This window comes from Phycodurus eques, chromosome 5 (genome assembly GCF_024500275.1).
Source record: "Phycodurus eques isolate BA_2022a chromosome 5, UOR_Pequ_1.1, whole genome shotgun sequence".
NCBI lineage: Eukaryota > Metazoa > Chordata > Actinopteri > Syngnathiformes > Syngnathidae > Phycodurus > Phycodurus eques.
The window spans coordinates 10269539-10282033 of record NC_084529.1 but is presented as its reverse complement, the minus strand read 5'-3'; the positions used below and the strand labels follow the sequence as shown (position 1 = coordinate 10282033).

Below are 12495 nucleotides of genomic sequence, written 5' to 3'. Positions count from 1 at the left end.
ATTATAGATGTGAAGCACGGGGCGTGCAGTGGATGTGTGAAATGAATCAATACGCACTGCAAATTAGAGTTGCTACCTTGTTCGTTTGCAGTAGTCCAAGACTGTGGTGTCAAAAGTAACATGTACATGAGGTCTAATTTTAGAATTCACCCTGTCCTTCTGTGTTTGGTGCTGGGATTAGAAAAGTATACTTTTAGAATGTAACCAGTAGCATATGCTCCAAGAAAGAGCAGGTTTTTCAGCAAATAATGCTGATATAATTTGGGGTGGTTCACTCATTCATTCATTCATTCATCTTCCGTACCGCTTATCCTCACTAGGGTCGCGGGCGTGCTGGTGGCTCACTGATTTAAATTGTTTTTGGTTTTTTTAAAATAGAAGGCTTCAAATCGAAAGAAAAGCCTTAAAAAGCCATGAAACTATACAGCGGTGCCTTGAGATCTGAGTGACTCGGTTTCTTAATTTTTTGTGATGTGAGCCGTCGTTCAACCGATTTCTTTTTTTTTTTTTGCATTGACTTGCAGGCTCAGACTTGAGATACTCAACTCAACACACTTAATAATAAGCAGCTGTTTAGTGAACAATTCATCAAAAAATAGACTTCAAGCTGTTTAATGCCATTCCCAGTTGAAGTGTACTGTCAAACTAAACAAAGAAAATAACACCTTGTGGAGCCAAATAACTGCCTGAAGAAAGGCTCCGCTAGCTTAATGCTAAAGCTAATTAGTGTTTATGTTGCGGTGCATTAACCCTTTAAGTAACGGATAGAACATAAATGGTTCAGCAACAACATTTAGGCAGGCAATATAACAGTACTCACAGTCATATACTCTTTATCCTCCGTGTAGAATGACTGATATTACCGCTGTACTGAGGAGCTCAGACAGGAGCTAGACATTATTATCAGTCCCACTGATTTCTAGGCGGCGCAGCGGGGTGTGTTTATTTCACCGGGATTAATAATGTCTCAATGAACATTATCGCCATCTGTCTGTTTTATACTGCCCCGAGTGGCATACCAGAAGGAGCAGCATTTAATTCATGCAGTGTGACAAAAATGTTTAACTCTATTTAATTATGTCATCACTGCATGTTTTTATAAAGTATGAGATTATGATATGAATGTTTTGAATGCCTCTCGTCCAGAGACAGCTGAGATAGTCTTCAATACGCCGGCGACCCTAGTGAGGATAAGTGGTATGGAAAATGGATGGATGGATGTTTTGAGTCACGAGCGTGGTCACCGAATGAATGAAACTTGTATCTCTAGGCACCACCGTAGGAGTAATAATTATTTATATTCCTCCAGCACTTTTTAAGGGACCAAGTATACTTACCGTATGTGTCATGTCATGTCATAATGTCACGTCGGTCATCTATTTGTCTCCATAGGTGCAGACACATACATGGAAGGAATCTTCTTCATTACAGCTCAGTTCAACAGCAAGAACAAGTCTTCAAATAAGGTTTACTCCCATGTGACCTGCGCAACAGACGCCAACAACATGCTGATAGTCTTTAACGCTGCCACTGACATCATCATAGCCAATAGCCTAATTGCCTAACTCTGGCCTAGCCTGATGTTGTCGTGACCTCAAGGTCAACTCATAGCAGGCTGGTTCTGGGTTCAATCCAAACACATGTACTGTATGTTATTAATTTGTTCTTAGGTGTGAATGTGAGTGAGAGTGGTTTCATTGTTTAACAAGCTCAGTAATATGGAGGGGTGGACATACACTATTCAACATTTATTCTCCAGCTTTTTGTTATCATCTCTATATTTTTGCACTGAATAGTATATTGTACACTGTACACTGACAGTATACTGTATACTTTATTGTTGCTCATTATACTAATGGTAGCCATCATCTTTTTGCATGGTCCTCCATAAAACCAGTTAAGACTAAAGCCTGAGAGGTAGTGTGCTGAGTCAAGCTGACACTTCTCAGATAGTGCTTCAGTGGAGCAATTCACTTTATAGAGCCCCTGGGGGCTTCTTCTAGCATATTGTGTGCTGCTCCGTCTTTTTTCCATATTATCCGCAACTGCACCCTAATAAGTCAAACTTGAGCTGTGCTAACTTGGATTGCGTTTGTACGGTTATATTGTAAACTGGGACTCTTGTTTCCACAATTATGTTAGCGGTCTGCTGCTGGTGTTTTGTCCCCAACCTACTGAAAGATTTGCATTATCTGCAGGCAACACCTAGAAAATTGTTTATTATCTTTAATCTCCTTTTATCTATAGCATTAAAAGTATCATAGAAAATAAATTAGCCTTCTAGCTAAAAAAAAAAAGGCCTGTCTGCTTGGATCCAAATTCCTATTTTAAAAACCAGGTAGATGACGTCTTCCACTTCCATATATGGTGTGTCCTAATTAGAGACACTGAGCTGCCTCAGGATGTTGATCAACCTGCTTTGTGCATGTGTTTGTGGTCTGAGTTCTGACTGTGTGTAGATTGTATAGGAAAGGCCAAGTGTGTGCATTTGCGTGCTTGTGAAGCATGAAAGTGTTGCGTGACAGACACCATGAGCCCATGAGTGCAGCGGTAGAGCCAGTATCAGTGAATTAATTACCCAGAAGGCACTTGTCCCTTGTCCACCTTTTCCACATACACTGGCTGTCGACACACAAAACCATGACCAAAGCTTTTATAGGGTTTCAAAATGTCACCATGACTGATAAAATAATAATAATAATAATTCAAGATATTAATTAGTTAATTTCATACACAATGCAAAAGCCAGATGACCCTACAGCCCTTGTAAATAAGGGTGTAAAACATGAGCGCTGGCATTGAATAGAACGTGACCAGGAAATGCAATTTGTTTGTGTGAGCATGCAGCTTCTCCTCATCTTGTATTTGCAGCTGTTGTTATTATGCAGTCAAGTGTTGGGTCCAGTGTTTGTGCTGTGGTTCATTTTGTTTAGCTACACAGCACTTATTTTCCCTACCAATGTTATAAATGCCTAAGAAGCTAAATCGCTATAGATGAGTCAGTGATATTGTCTTTCCTACATTTTTATTTTTCATTGGGACGCAACCCGTTGGTTTAACTTCGTCATGCAGCTTACTTTATGTATGTCTGTTTCTTCTCTACTGATACTTCCATGACATAGTAAATAGATAATACATTTAATAGATACATACAATTAGATACAGTATATTTTTAGGAGAAATATTGCACAAATTCGCTTTATTGTCACAGTATAGCAGTTTATGTTTTTAAAGACCTTAACTCAATATTTAATAGAGTATATGTCTGTAACTTATGTGAGATAACATGTTGCTTAGAGGTGGGTAATGGGCTTCAGAGGACCCTCATAGGTTGAAAACAGTCAACTCTGGAATGTGATCAGATTTAGAAATAAAATTTTCTTTGGAAAATACTGTAATTGAAATAGAATTACTGTAATCCTTCCCAGGGTTAAACTGTGTTTTAAGATGATGAAACAAAACCACGGCAAAACAATGTCACCATTGTAAATAATTCTAAAAACTACTGTCAATGTATTTGTACTGTCTATAACATAGATCATTTTACACTTGAGACTGTGTCTCGGGATGCACATGTTATGGAAACAATGAGTCCCAGCCCTTGAACAATGAGTCAATGCAACTTATCATCACGGAATACAGATACAGTAATCCTCCGCTATATCACGGTTCACACTTTGCGGTCCTGCTACTGTATATTGCAGAGTTTTATTACTGTTGTTATTCTATCTTTTATACGGTTTTTACAATATTTTTGTGTTATCCATTGCTCTGGCTCTCTCTCAATATATTATGTGTTCAGGCCTGCCACGATAGCAAATTCTTTAGAGCAGTATATTTTCCCCAAAACTTTGACAATAAATGATAGTATTGTAGTTTTTATATGTCACTGATATAATAATATTAGAGGATAATAATTGTACACATCTTACAAATTCTGCCCTGATAGTTAAACATTAGCACAACTGTGTAATGTTCTCTCAATTACTGAATAAAAGTAGGGCTGCATTTCACAATAAGAGCAAGTAAATAAAAAGAGAAAGTTATACATCTTCAAATACAGTAAAGTGCTTAACTTCAGAAAAATTTTAAAAAGTTAGAATTTCCCATTTTCTTCAAAATGCCAAAATCTTGACACAACACTGAATTCTCAGAAAATTTCACATATTTTTATTTAACAAATCTTAACCTAACCATTTTTAGAGCTTTTGTTTGTTTAAACCCTTAGTTTAGTGTTTCACATACATATACAAATTTAGAAAGGGCTCCCAGTAGGAACTTCCCACTGAGAAGTACAAACAAAAATGACTGCCCATTCCACTTTAACACATTCACTGCCAGCCTTCCCAGTTAACATGGATATTTGAATATGGATGGATGGGTGGGATAGATTTTTATTTATTTTTTTGCTTGGGATCTTGCTTCTTAGTTCCTCACAATTGTTCAAAGCAGCCCTTCAGGACAAAGTCCACTTTAGCGGGTTAAGTGTTTGCTAGTAGTCATCCTTCCGCTTGGTGTTGCTCTCATAAAACCTTTCTGCTCACTTACATCTCTGCAACAAATTTGGGTATATGAGTGTTTCATTTTATGAAGAAGCGTTATTAACGTAGAATGTAGTAGCTCTATTGTAAAGATATTTAGAAACATTTGGATCACTGTATTTCCATCACTTGTGATGTCATTTGTTGACATTGTATTGGAAATGTATTGAAATAATAATAAAGCACGACTTTTTGAATCACTTGATATGTGTGAATATTATTTTTGGCTAAAAAAATTTACAATTGCAGAAAGAATTTCTTCAAGGTACTCCCATGTTAAACTAACATTGCAGCTGTTTTTTGTTTTTTTTTTGCTTTGGAAAAATTGACAAGTTTTATTTTCTTTGTAAAAAAAAAACAACATTCTCATGCCTTACCTCTCTCCTTGCACAGAATCGCATGCATGAGTCTTTGATGCTCTTTGACTCAATCTGCAACAACAAATTCTTCATCGACACCTCCATCATCCTCTTCCTCAACAAGAAAGATTTGTTTGCAGAAAAGATAAAGAAGTCGGCGCTCAGCATCTGTTTCCCTGAGTACACAGGTAACAGTCACAAATGCATGGTGATGGGTGCGATCAAAACATATTAGTAACAACCAACCTTAACATGCACAAAATCTCATTATCAATCTAATTAAAAACAAAAAAATAGGTAAAGTGTGTTTAGCTATTTTGCATTTTTGTTAGTCCGTTCATTGTGTTAGAGAACTATGGAAAAGTTGTTTTGATGCTATAAAAGCATGAGAAAACATTAGTTAGCGCTTTGTGAAAAATTTATATTTTTTTGTTGTGCCAAGATATCAACAGGGATGTAGGTAAAAAAAAACAAATTTGTACTTTTTACTTTTGTACTTAAGTACAATTATGAGTCATTACTTGTTTACTTTTACTTAAAGGGGAATTAAACCCTAGATGTCAAAACTTCCTCTTATATTTTAAAGTGCATGTATTCTTCATTTGATGCTGTTTACTTAAACATGCGAAATATTTATTCTTAGAAATATATATACACACACATCTAAATCACTGCACCTTCTTGCCTACGGAGCCCGACATTTTTACATAATTAAGTGAGCAAAGTCGTGAGAATGTGACATGTATCAGCTTTTTATACTGAGAAAACCAAACAGACTTGGTCAATACTTTAATAAGATAGATAGATAGATAGATAGATAGATAGATAGATAGATAGATAGATAGATAGATAGATAGATAGATAGATAGATAGATAGATAGATAGATAGATAGATAGATACATACTACTGTATATTTATTCACAAGGTAACTAGCCCATCTGACCACACCAACTGGTTTTCTTCCCTTAAAATACTCTTGCGGGCTGTATGTGAAATATGAATTAAGTCTTTGATAGGTAATGTGACTCCACTAGACACATTAGTGATGTAGAAAGTACACATAATAGTGCACATTGCTGGAGAAGCATTCTAAGCACAAATGCAACAAGAGCTCGATGTGCAGTCATTGTTTTAACTGATATGTACTGGATCGAATGCTTAATGCGTGTGCTGACATTCTCTGTTCATACAGATGGCTGTTTTAGCATCTTTCTTTTTTCTTTTTCTTTTTGCCCATTTGCAAATGTTTGTATAGTTAGACTCCAAAAATGCTGTTGTCATTCAAAGTGGGGGGGGGGGGGGTGTGCTCCACTCACGCACGGATCGCTACGATTACGGATCGTCCTCTTCCGCACAATGATGTCTCAGTCAAGACGGTCAGTTAATTGTGCCACATTTAAAGGGAATGAGGAGCCCGACTTGAATGGCGGCGAATGAAGTCGGTTGTAGACACAGCCACACTGCCGCCCACTCTTGGATCCGCCAGGCTGTGCTGAACTATGAAATTACCAACACCGGTCTAACCCACAAATGGCACACATTTGCTCCGTTACACCAGTCACGAAAATAGGGTCCGTAATGTTATCAATTTGAAGTTTTATATTTTGGAATGTACAGTCAATTAAAAATCTAAGTGCTGATAAGCTTACCTGTCAAACAGAAATGTTGCTTACTCTCCGTCGGTTCTAAATCCTTTCAGCTGCCTGGAGCCCTTCCAACTCCGAAAGACAGCTCGATGTTTACCCTTGTTTTGTCGCGGGATCTGCCCAATTCCTTCTTTTTAACTTTTCTTGCTAACCAGAGATACAGTAGATATTCCACGATAGTTACACCAAAACTCCTGAAGCCCGAGGAAACAAGTCAGCGTGAGTGCATTGCAAATGATTGACCCGTCGTCGGTCACACCTTCTGTCGCCGACTGGTTGACTTTCCTCGACCATGCTGGGATAGTTTAACGAACTGTCAGATATACACCAACAAATATGACAAAAAGTGATTTTTTTTTTTAGGGGAAAATTGCAAACTCTCCCTTTCATTTGATGGCCAAAATGACATACTGTAGATTTAAGGATCAACATGTGTCTTCCCTTTTTTTTTCTTGTCTTCCTCCAGGACCAAACACCTATGAGGATGCAGCAGCTTACATCCAAGCACAGTTTGAGAGCAAGAATCGCTCCCCAAATAAGGAAATCTACTGTCACATGACCTGCGCCACAGATACAGGGAACATCCAGGTTGTGTTTGATGCCGTGACCGATATCATCATCGCCAACAACCTCCGAGGATGTGGCTTGTACTAAGCACCCCCATGTAACATCCCCACTCACCCGCTCCTTCCTTTCTCCTAACTGTCCTCTTCCACCTCGTCCTCCTCCTCATCCCTATTCCTCTGACACTGCTGTGGAAATGATGGTGTTTATTTAAAAAATAATAATTATAAAGAGAAAAATACAATACGGAAGCGTATTGCATTCACTTGGATAAAAAAAAAAAAATAAATAACTGTTTTTATGAGTAATGTTTTTGAGGGCTTTGTTTTTCTGACTTTTTTTCTGTTTTTCGGACACATTTTTTTTCCACCTGTTTTTCTGACTATTTTTTTCTGTTTTTCGGACATTTTTTTTCCACCTGTTTTTCTGACTATTTTTTTCTGTTTTTCGAACAAATTTTTTTTCCACCTGTTTTTCTGACTATTTTTTTTCTGTTTTTCGGACTCATTTTTTCCACCTGTTTTTCTGACTATTTTTTTTCTGTTTTTCGGACAAATTTTTTTCCACCTGTTTTTCTGACTATTTTTTTTCTGAGTTATCACGCGAGAACCTGCGAACTGCAAGTGACTCTTTGCGGACTCACTAATGGCGGATTACTGCTCGCACACCTTCAACCTGCCCATACGTGTTTACATTACCGCTTCAATTAAGGTAAGTCACATAATGAAAATAAAAAAATCGTCAGAAAAACAGGTGGAAAAAAATAGTCCGAAAAACAGAAAGAAAATGGTCAAAAAACAGGTGGAAAAAGAATTTGTCCGAAAAACAGAAACAAATAGTCAGAAAAACAGGTGGAAAAAATGTGTCCGAAAAACAGAAAAGAAAATAGTCAAAAAAAACAGGTGGAAAAAAAATTTGACCGAAAAACAGAAAAAAATAGTCAGAAAAACAAAACCCTCAAAACAATTACTCAGAAAAACAGGAGTTTTTTTTTTTATCCAAGTGAATGCAATACGCTTCCGTAATACAACTAGGTACATTAATATTAATGAGAATAATTATATATAAAATGCTAGGCATACACACACACACACACACACACACACATATATATATATATATATATATATATATATATATATATATATATATATATATATATATATATATATATAATATGTAATGTTTTTAGATTTTGGCCCTTGCTGTGGCTTCTCCCCTGATGCTCTCTGGCTTGCTGCCAAACAAATAAACAACGAAATGTGTTTTAGAAGGAAACACAAAACTCTGCAGCCTTGAAAACTTGAGAACAAAGTTGATGAAAGTCTCTGTTCTAATCTAATTTTCCTTTCCAGTGTTGTCTTTGTTGCTAACGAAATATCTTTTTTTATTACCTTGGATATGAATTGTGTTTTATTTTTGTTGATTTTGTCTATATTTATTACATCAGCCTGTACACAGATTTGTATTCACATTTTGTCTCACCTGACACATATGTTGTATATTATTATGTTTCTTGATACAGTAGTGTTTATGCAGGAACAATTTTGAATAAATATGTGAAAATGTCTATCACTTAAAGAATATTGAACAGGTCGGCCAATCAAAACCTTTGAAAAACACTCAAGACCTGCTGAAACTGTCAAACACAGATTAATTTAACATTTGTCTTTTGTTTACATTATCAGAGACACTTTGGAGCCCTTAATTGCACATTTCCTTTTCAAATTGTATGACTTTACTGTTCCACAAAGAGTCCTGACATAGACAGGAAGTGAGGCGTTCTCTTTCTTTAGCTGGCTTTCGCCTGACAGCCAATGGTGACACATGGCGGTACTGTACTGTAGATAGCAATGCCTTTAGAAGTGAGTACACGTTATAACTACCTTTCTCACTATTATAACCTCTACTAATATTCTCGGTGTGCGGAAGTTCGCTCCTGGTTTGAAAACTGTTGATTAATTTATTAACTTATTTATTGATGATCACATCCTGTCTCAGACATACTTTTACAGTATATATCAGAGCCTCTGTTTCTCTACATTTACAGTATAAACCGTCATGCCTTTACGTCTCTCAGCGCCATCCATGCATGGCACCCTCGCATCCGGCTATTGTTGGAGGTGGGGCAGGGGGTGAGATTGTCATAAGGGGTCAAAAGCCCTCGCTCCCTCCATCCTCCTGTCAAAGCCCTTGACAAGGATAGCATGACATTACTGAAACCGTTGTATAAAGTGACCAGTTACTCCAAAACCGGAAGAAGAAGAAAAAAGATCCACCTAGATATTGTTGGTATTTTTTTAAAAAGTCATAAAAATGGAAAAACAAATAAAAGCACTTTAAAAAAAATAAATCAATCAATCAATCAATCAAATGGCAAGATGAGAGCCGTAATTGAAAGGAGAGAGATAGTTGTGAATATTCTCATTCCAGGCATTGAATCGATAGCAACTTGACTGCTTTGGTTGTGTTAGAAATCAAGTTAAGTTTATTTGTACAGCCCTTAATTACAAAAGAGTCTCAAAAGGCTTTGAAGATGTTTGGTGGTCACGCCACTTGAGAGCCAAAAGTGGCCACAGGTGTCTACTTTCAGTTGCCTCGACCACCATTGTTACAACCAAATGGAATATTAACGAGAGTGATAAATAGTTGTGTTTCCACACCAATACTCAGGCTAAAGCTGTCTTATCTACCCAATGCGCATGAACTGATTATAGCCTGTTTGGATGAGAGGCAAATGTTTTCTAAGACAACCACAACACTCTAGTTGCGATCGATCCTATGTCCTGAGAAGGAGAGAGATGGTTTCTTCTTGAATGCATCCAACTACTGTTTAATCAAGTATGACAATTAAGGTTTTGAAAATTGAATGGTTCTGTTTGACGCTGTTGGAACGATACAAGCATAGATTTTGGAATTCTTGTAGTAACATCAATGTAAAACTGTTTTAAAAAAAAAAAAAAAAAAAAAATCAACATTTTGAAAATCACACCTTGGACAATAATGGAATCACAGAAATTAACATGGGTATTACATACCCATCACGAGGATCCTGTAAAATTCTACAATATTTCCTGTGCTTTGTAGCTACAGAACGTTTTTTTCCTCTAGTTATATCCCTTTTGTAAAATAAACTATGTTTTGCAATTGTTTCCAGATAGACAGCAAGCTGATTTGGAGCCGCAGTGTTCCCAAAGGACAATGTGTTGTAATGCTTTGAAATGTGCCCCACCTCCCTCTCTCTTGTTACTGTTTTGCCTGTTTCCCTGCATTATCACTTTAGCCGGACTCAAAATGATTCAATTATATTATAACAATATCTATTTTTTATTATTTCAGACAAATAAAACAGTTACTTGGGTGGGAGCGCATTTCTTGCTGCATCTGCTTGTTAGTGATTATGTATAAAACATTTCCCCCCCTCTGTGGCTAATTAGTTTGGCACACACCTTTCAGGTCTACAATGAAAAGCACAGTTCTCACATCACACACACACACGATACGTAAATATAAAAATTTATTATCTTGCCATGCCTATATGTTAGCCCTCACCAATCTATCAAAATATCTATGTAGCCCTCTCTTGTCCTCTTGATTTCAAGTTTTTAAGAGAAAGCAAAAGTGTTTAAAGACATAATATATATGTTTTTTGGCATTCTGTTGCCTTCTGTCTTGATAGCTTCATTTTTTTTTAACATTCTGTTCTCAAATCAGTGAATGGTTTTTTTTCAATGCAGCTTTTTCTCTCTCTCCCTCCTTCTTTAGTGAATGGTTGTTATTTCATGTGGGATGTCCGTGATGGAAAAAACAATCGAATGTAGTGTTTACATTAAAAGCCACTGTTTTCATGACCACAAAAACAAAACAGATGATTTGTCGTTTCTGTATGAAACTGCTTCCATGTTTCACTGTTGTTAACTCGTAGTAAGTTACTCTCTATGCACACAAGTATTGGGACACCTGGCCATGTATTGTATATACAGGGACTAAAATTGAGTTGGGACCCCCTTTGCAGCGGTAACAGTTCCAAAGGTATCTGATGGGGTTGAGATCATGACTCAAATTGTTTCACACTAAATTCATCCACTGACAAGAAGGAGCTCATTTATGACAAAGTAAAAAATTACTCATTTTTGCCACAATTTAAAACTTTTGATAAATTACCCCAAAGATCAAGAATTATAGTATACTTTATACATCTTATTTCTTGTCTTGCTAACATTAGCCTGTTGGAAAAGGTGGTCCTGTCTCATGCAGATGAGCAGCTGCAGACCCCGCCCAGATACTGCTGGTCCAATGGTGAGTATGGATTTCATTACCATGACGACTGGAGTTGGAGCTAGAGGTTTGAACAGGCAAGCAAGCGACTCTTGTGGGAGTAGAATTGGAGTGTGTCGTTTGGGGTAAGGAAATGGCCATAACAACAATAAAAGCATTTTCACTCATGGAGGTACTATGATTGTGCCACTTGAACCCTGTCATGTGATTGGAGCCTTAGATGTATGTTCAGGAAAACAGATCAACAGGTGAATTGAGAGCTTTGCCTTTTGGCTCAGATCCTTCTTCACCACAACAGACCGATACAGAGTCTGCATCACTGCAGACGCTGTACCAATCCATCTGTCGAGCTCCTGCTGCATTCTTCTTTCACTCATGAACAAGACCCCGACGTACTTGAAGTCCTCCGCTTGGGCCAGGATCTCTTCCCCGGCCTTCCACAAGAATCCCAGAGGGGGACAGTTCTTCCCAATCACACCTTTCCAGGTCTCACTGTCATCGCCCACACCAGCGTTGAAGTCCCCCAGCAGAACAAGGGAGTCACCTCCAAGGTCTCCGAAAAGGATGGTTATTCTGAGCTGCTGTTTGGTGCATAGGCACAAACAGCATTCAGGAGGGAGGCCACCCTCTCGCCGACTGGGGTGAACCCCAACGTACAGGCACTGAGCCGGGGGACAATCAGTATGCCAGCACCTGCTCTGTGCTTCTCACCGTGGGCAACTCCAGAGTGGAAGCGAGTCCAACCCTGTGTGCTGTGTGTTGAGGTGAGCCTGACGATGTCCAGTCGGAATTTCTCGACCTCGCATACCTGCTCAGGTTCTTTCCCTGCTAGAGAGGTGACATTCCACATCCCTAGAGCCAGCTTCTGTAACCAGGAATCAGACCGCCAAGTTTCCCGCCTTCATCCGCCGCTCAGCTCACAAGCACCCGACCCCATTGGCCCTGTTGCCTTTTTGGGATGTGCCTGGCCAGGCTCCGTGGATGGAGCCCCGGCCACCAGGCGCTCGCCATCGAGCCCCACCTCCGGGCTTGGCTCCAGAGGGGGCCCCCCGGTGACCCGCCTCCAGGCAAGGGAAAACATTATTCAGTTTTACTTGTCATATGGG

At 38.3% G+C, this 12495-nt stretch overlaps 1 protein-coding gene across 2 annotated transcripts in view; it reads left to right on the top strand.

Annotated features, from left to right (window-relative positions):
• gnao1a (guanine nucleotide binding protein (G protein), alpha activating activity polypeptide O, a) overlaps positions 1 to 10472 on the top strand; it is a 157325-nt gene extending 146853 nt beyond the window's left edge. The window contains exons 7-8 of one of the 2 annotated variants that reach the window (XM_061677457.1): positions 4935 to 5088; positions 7014 to 10472. In XM_061677457.1, the coding sequence (XP_061533441.1) occupies positions 4935 to 5088; positions 7014 to 7201 (342 nt within the window). In that variant the 3' untranslated portion in view covers positions 7202 to 10472. Of the gene's footprint in view, positions 1 to 1392; positions 4732 to 4934; positions 5089 to 7013 lie in introns of those variants that run through there. The other variant, XM_061677458.1, reaches the window with a different exon arrangement.
• The last annotated feature ends 2023 nt before the right edge of the window (positions 10473 to 12495 follow it).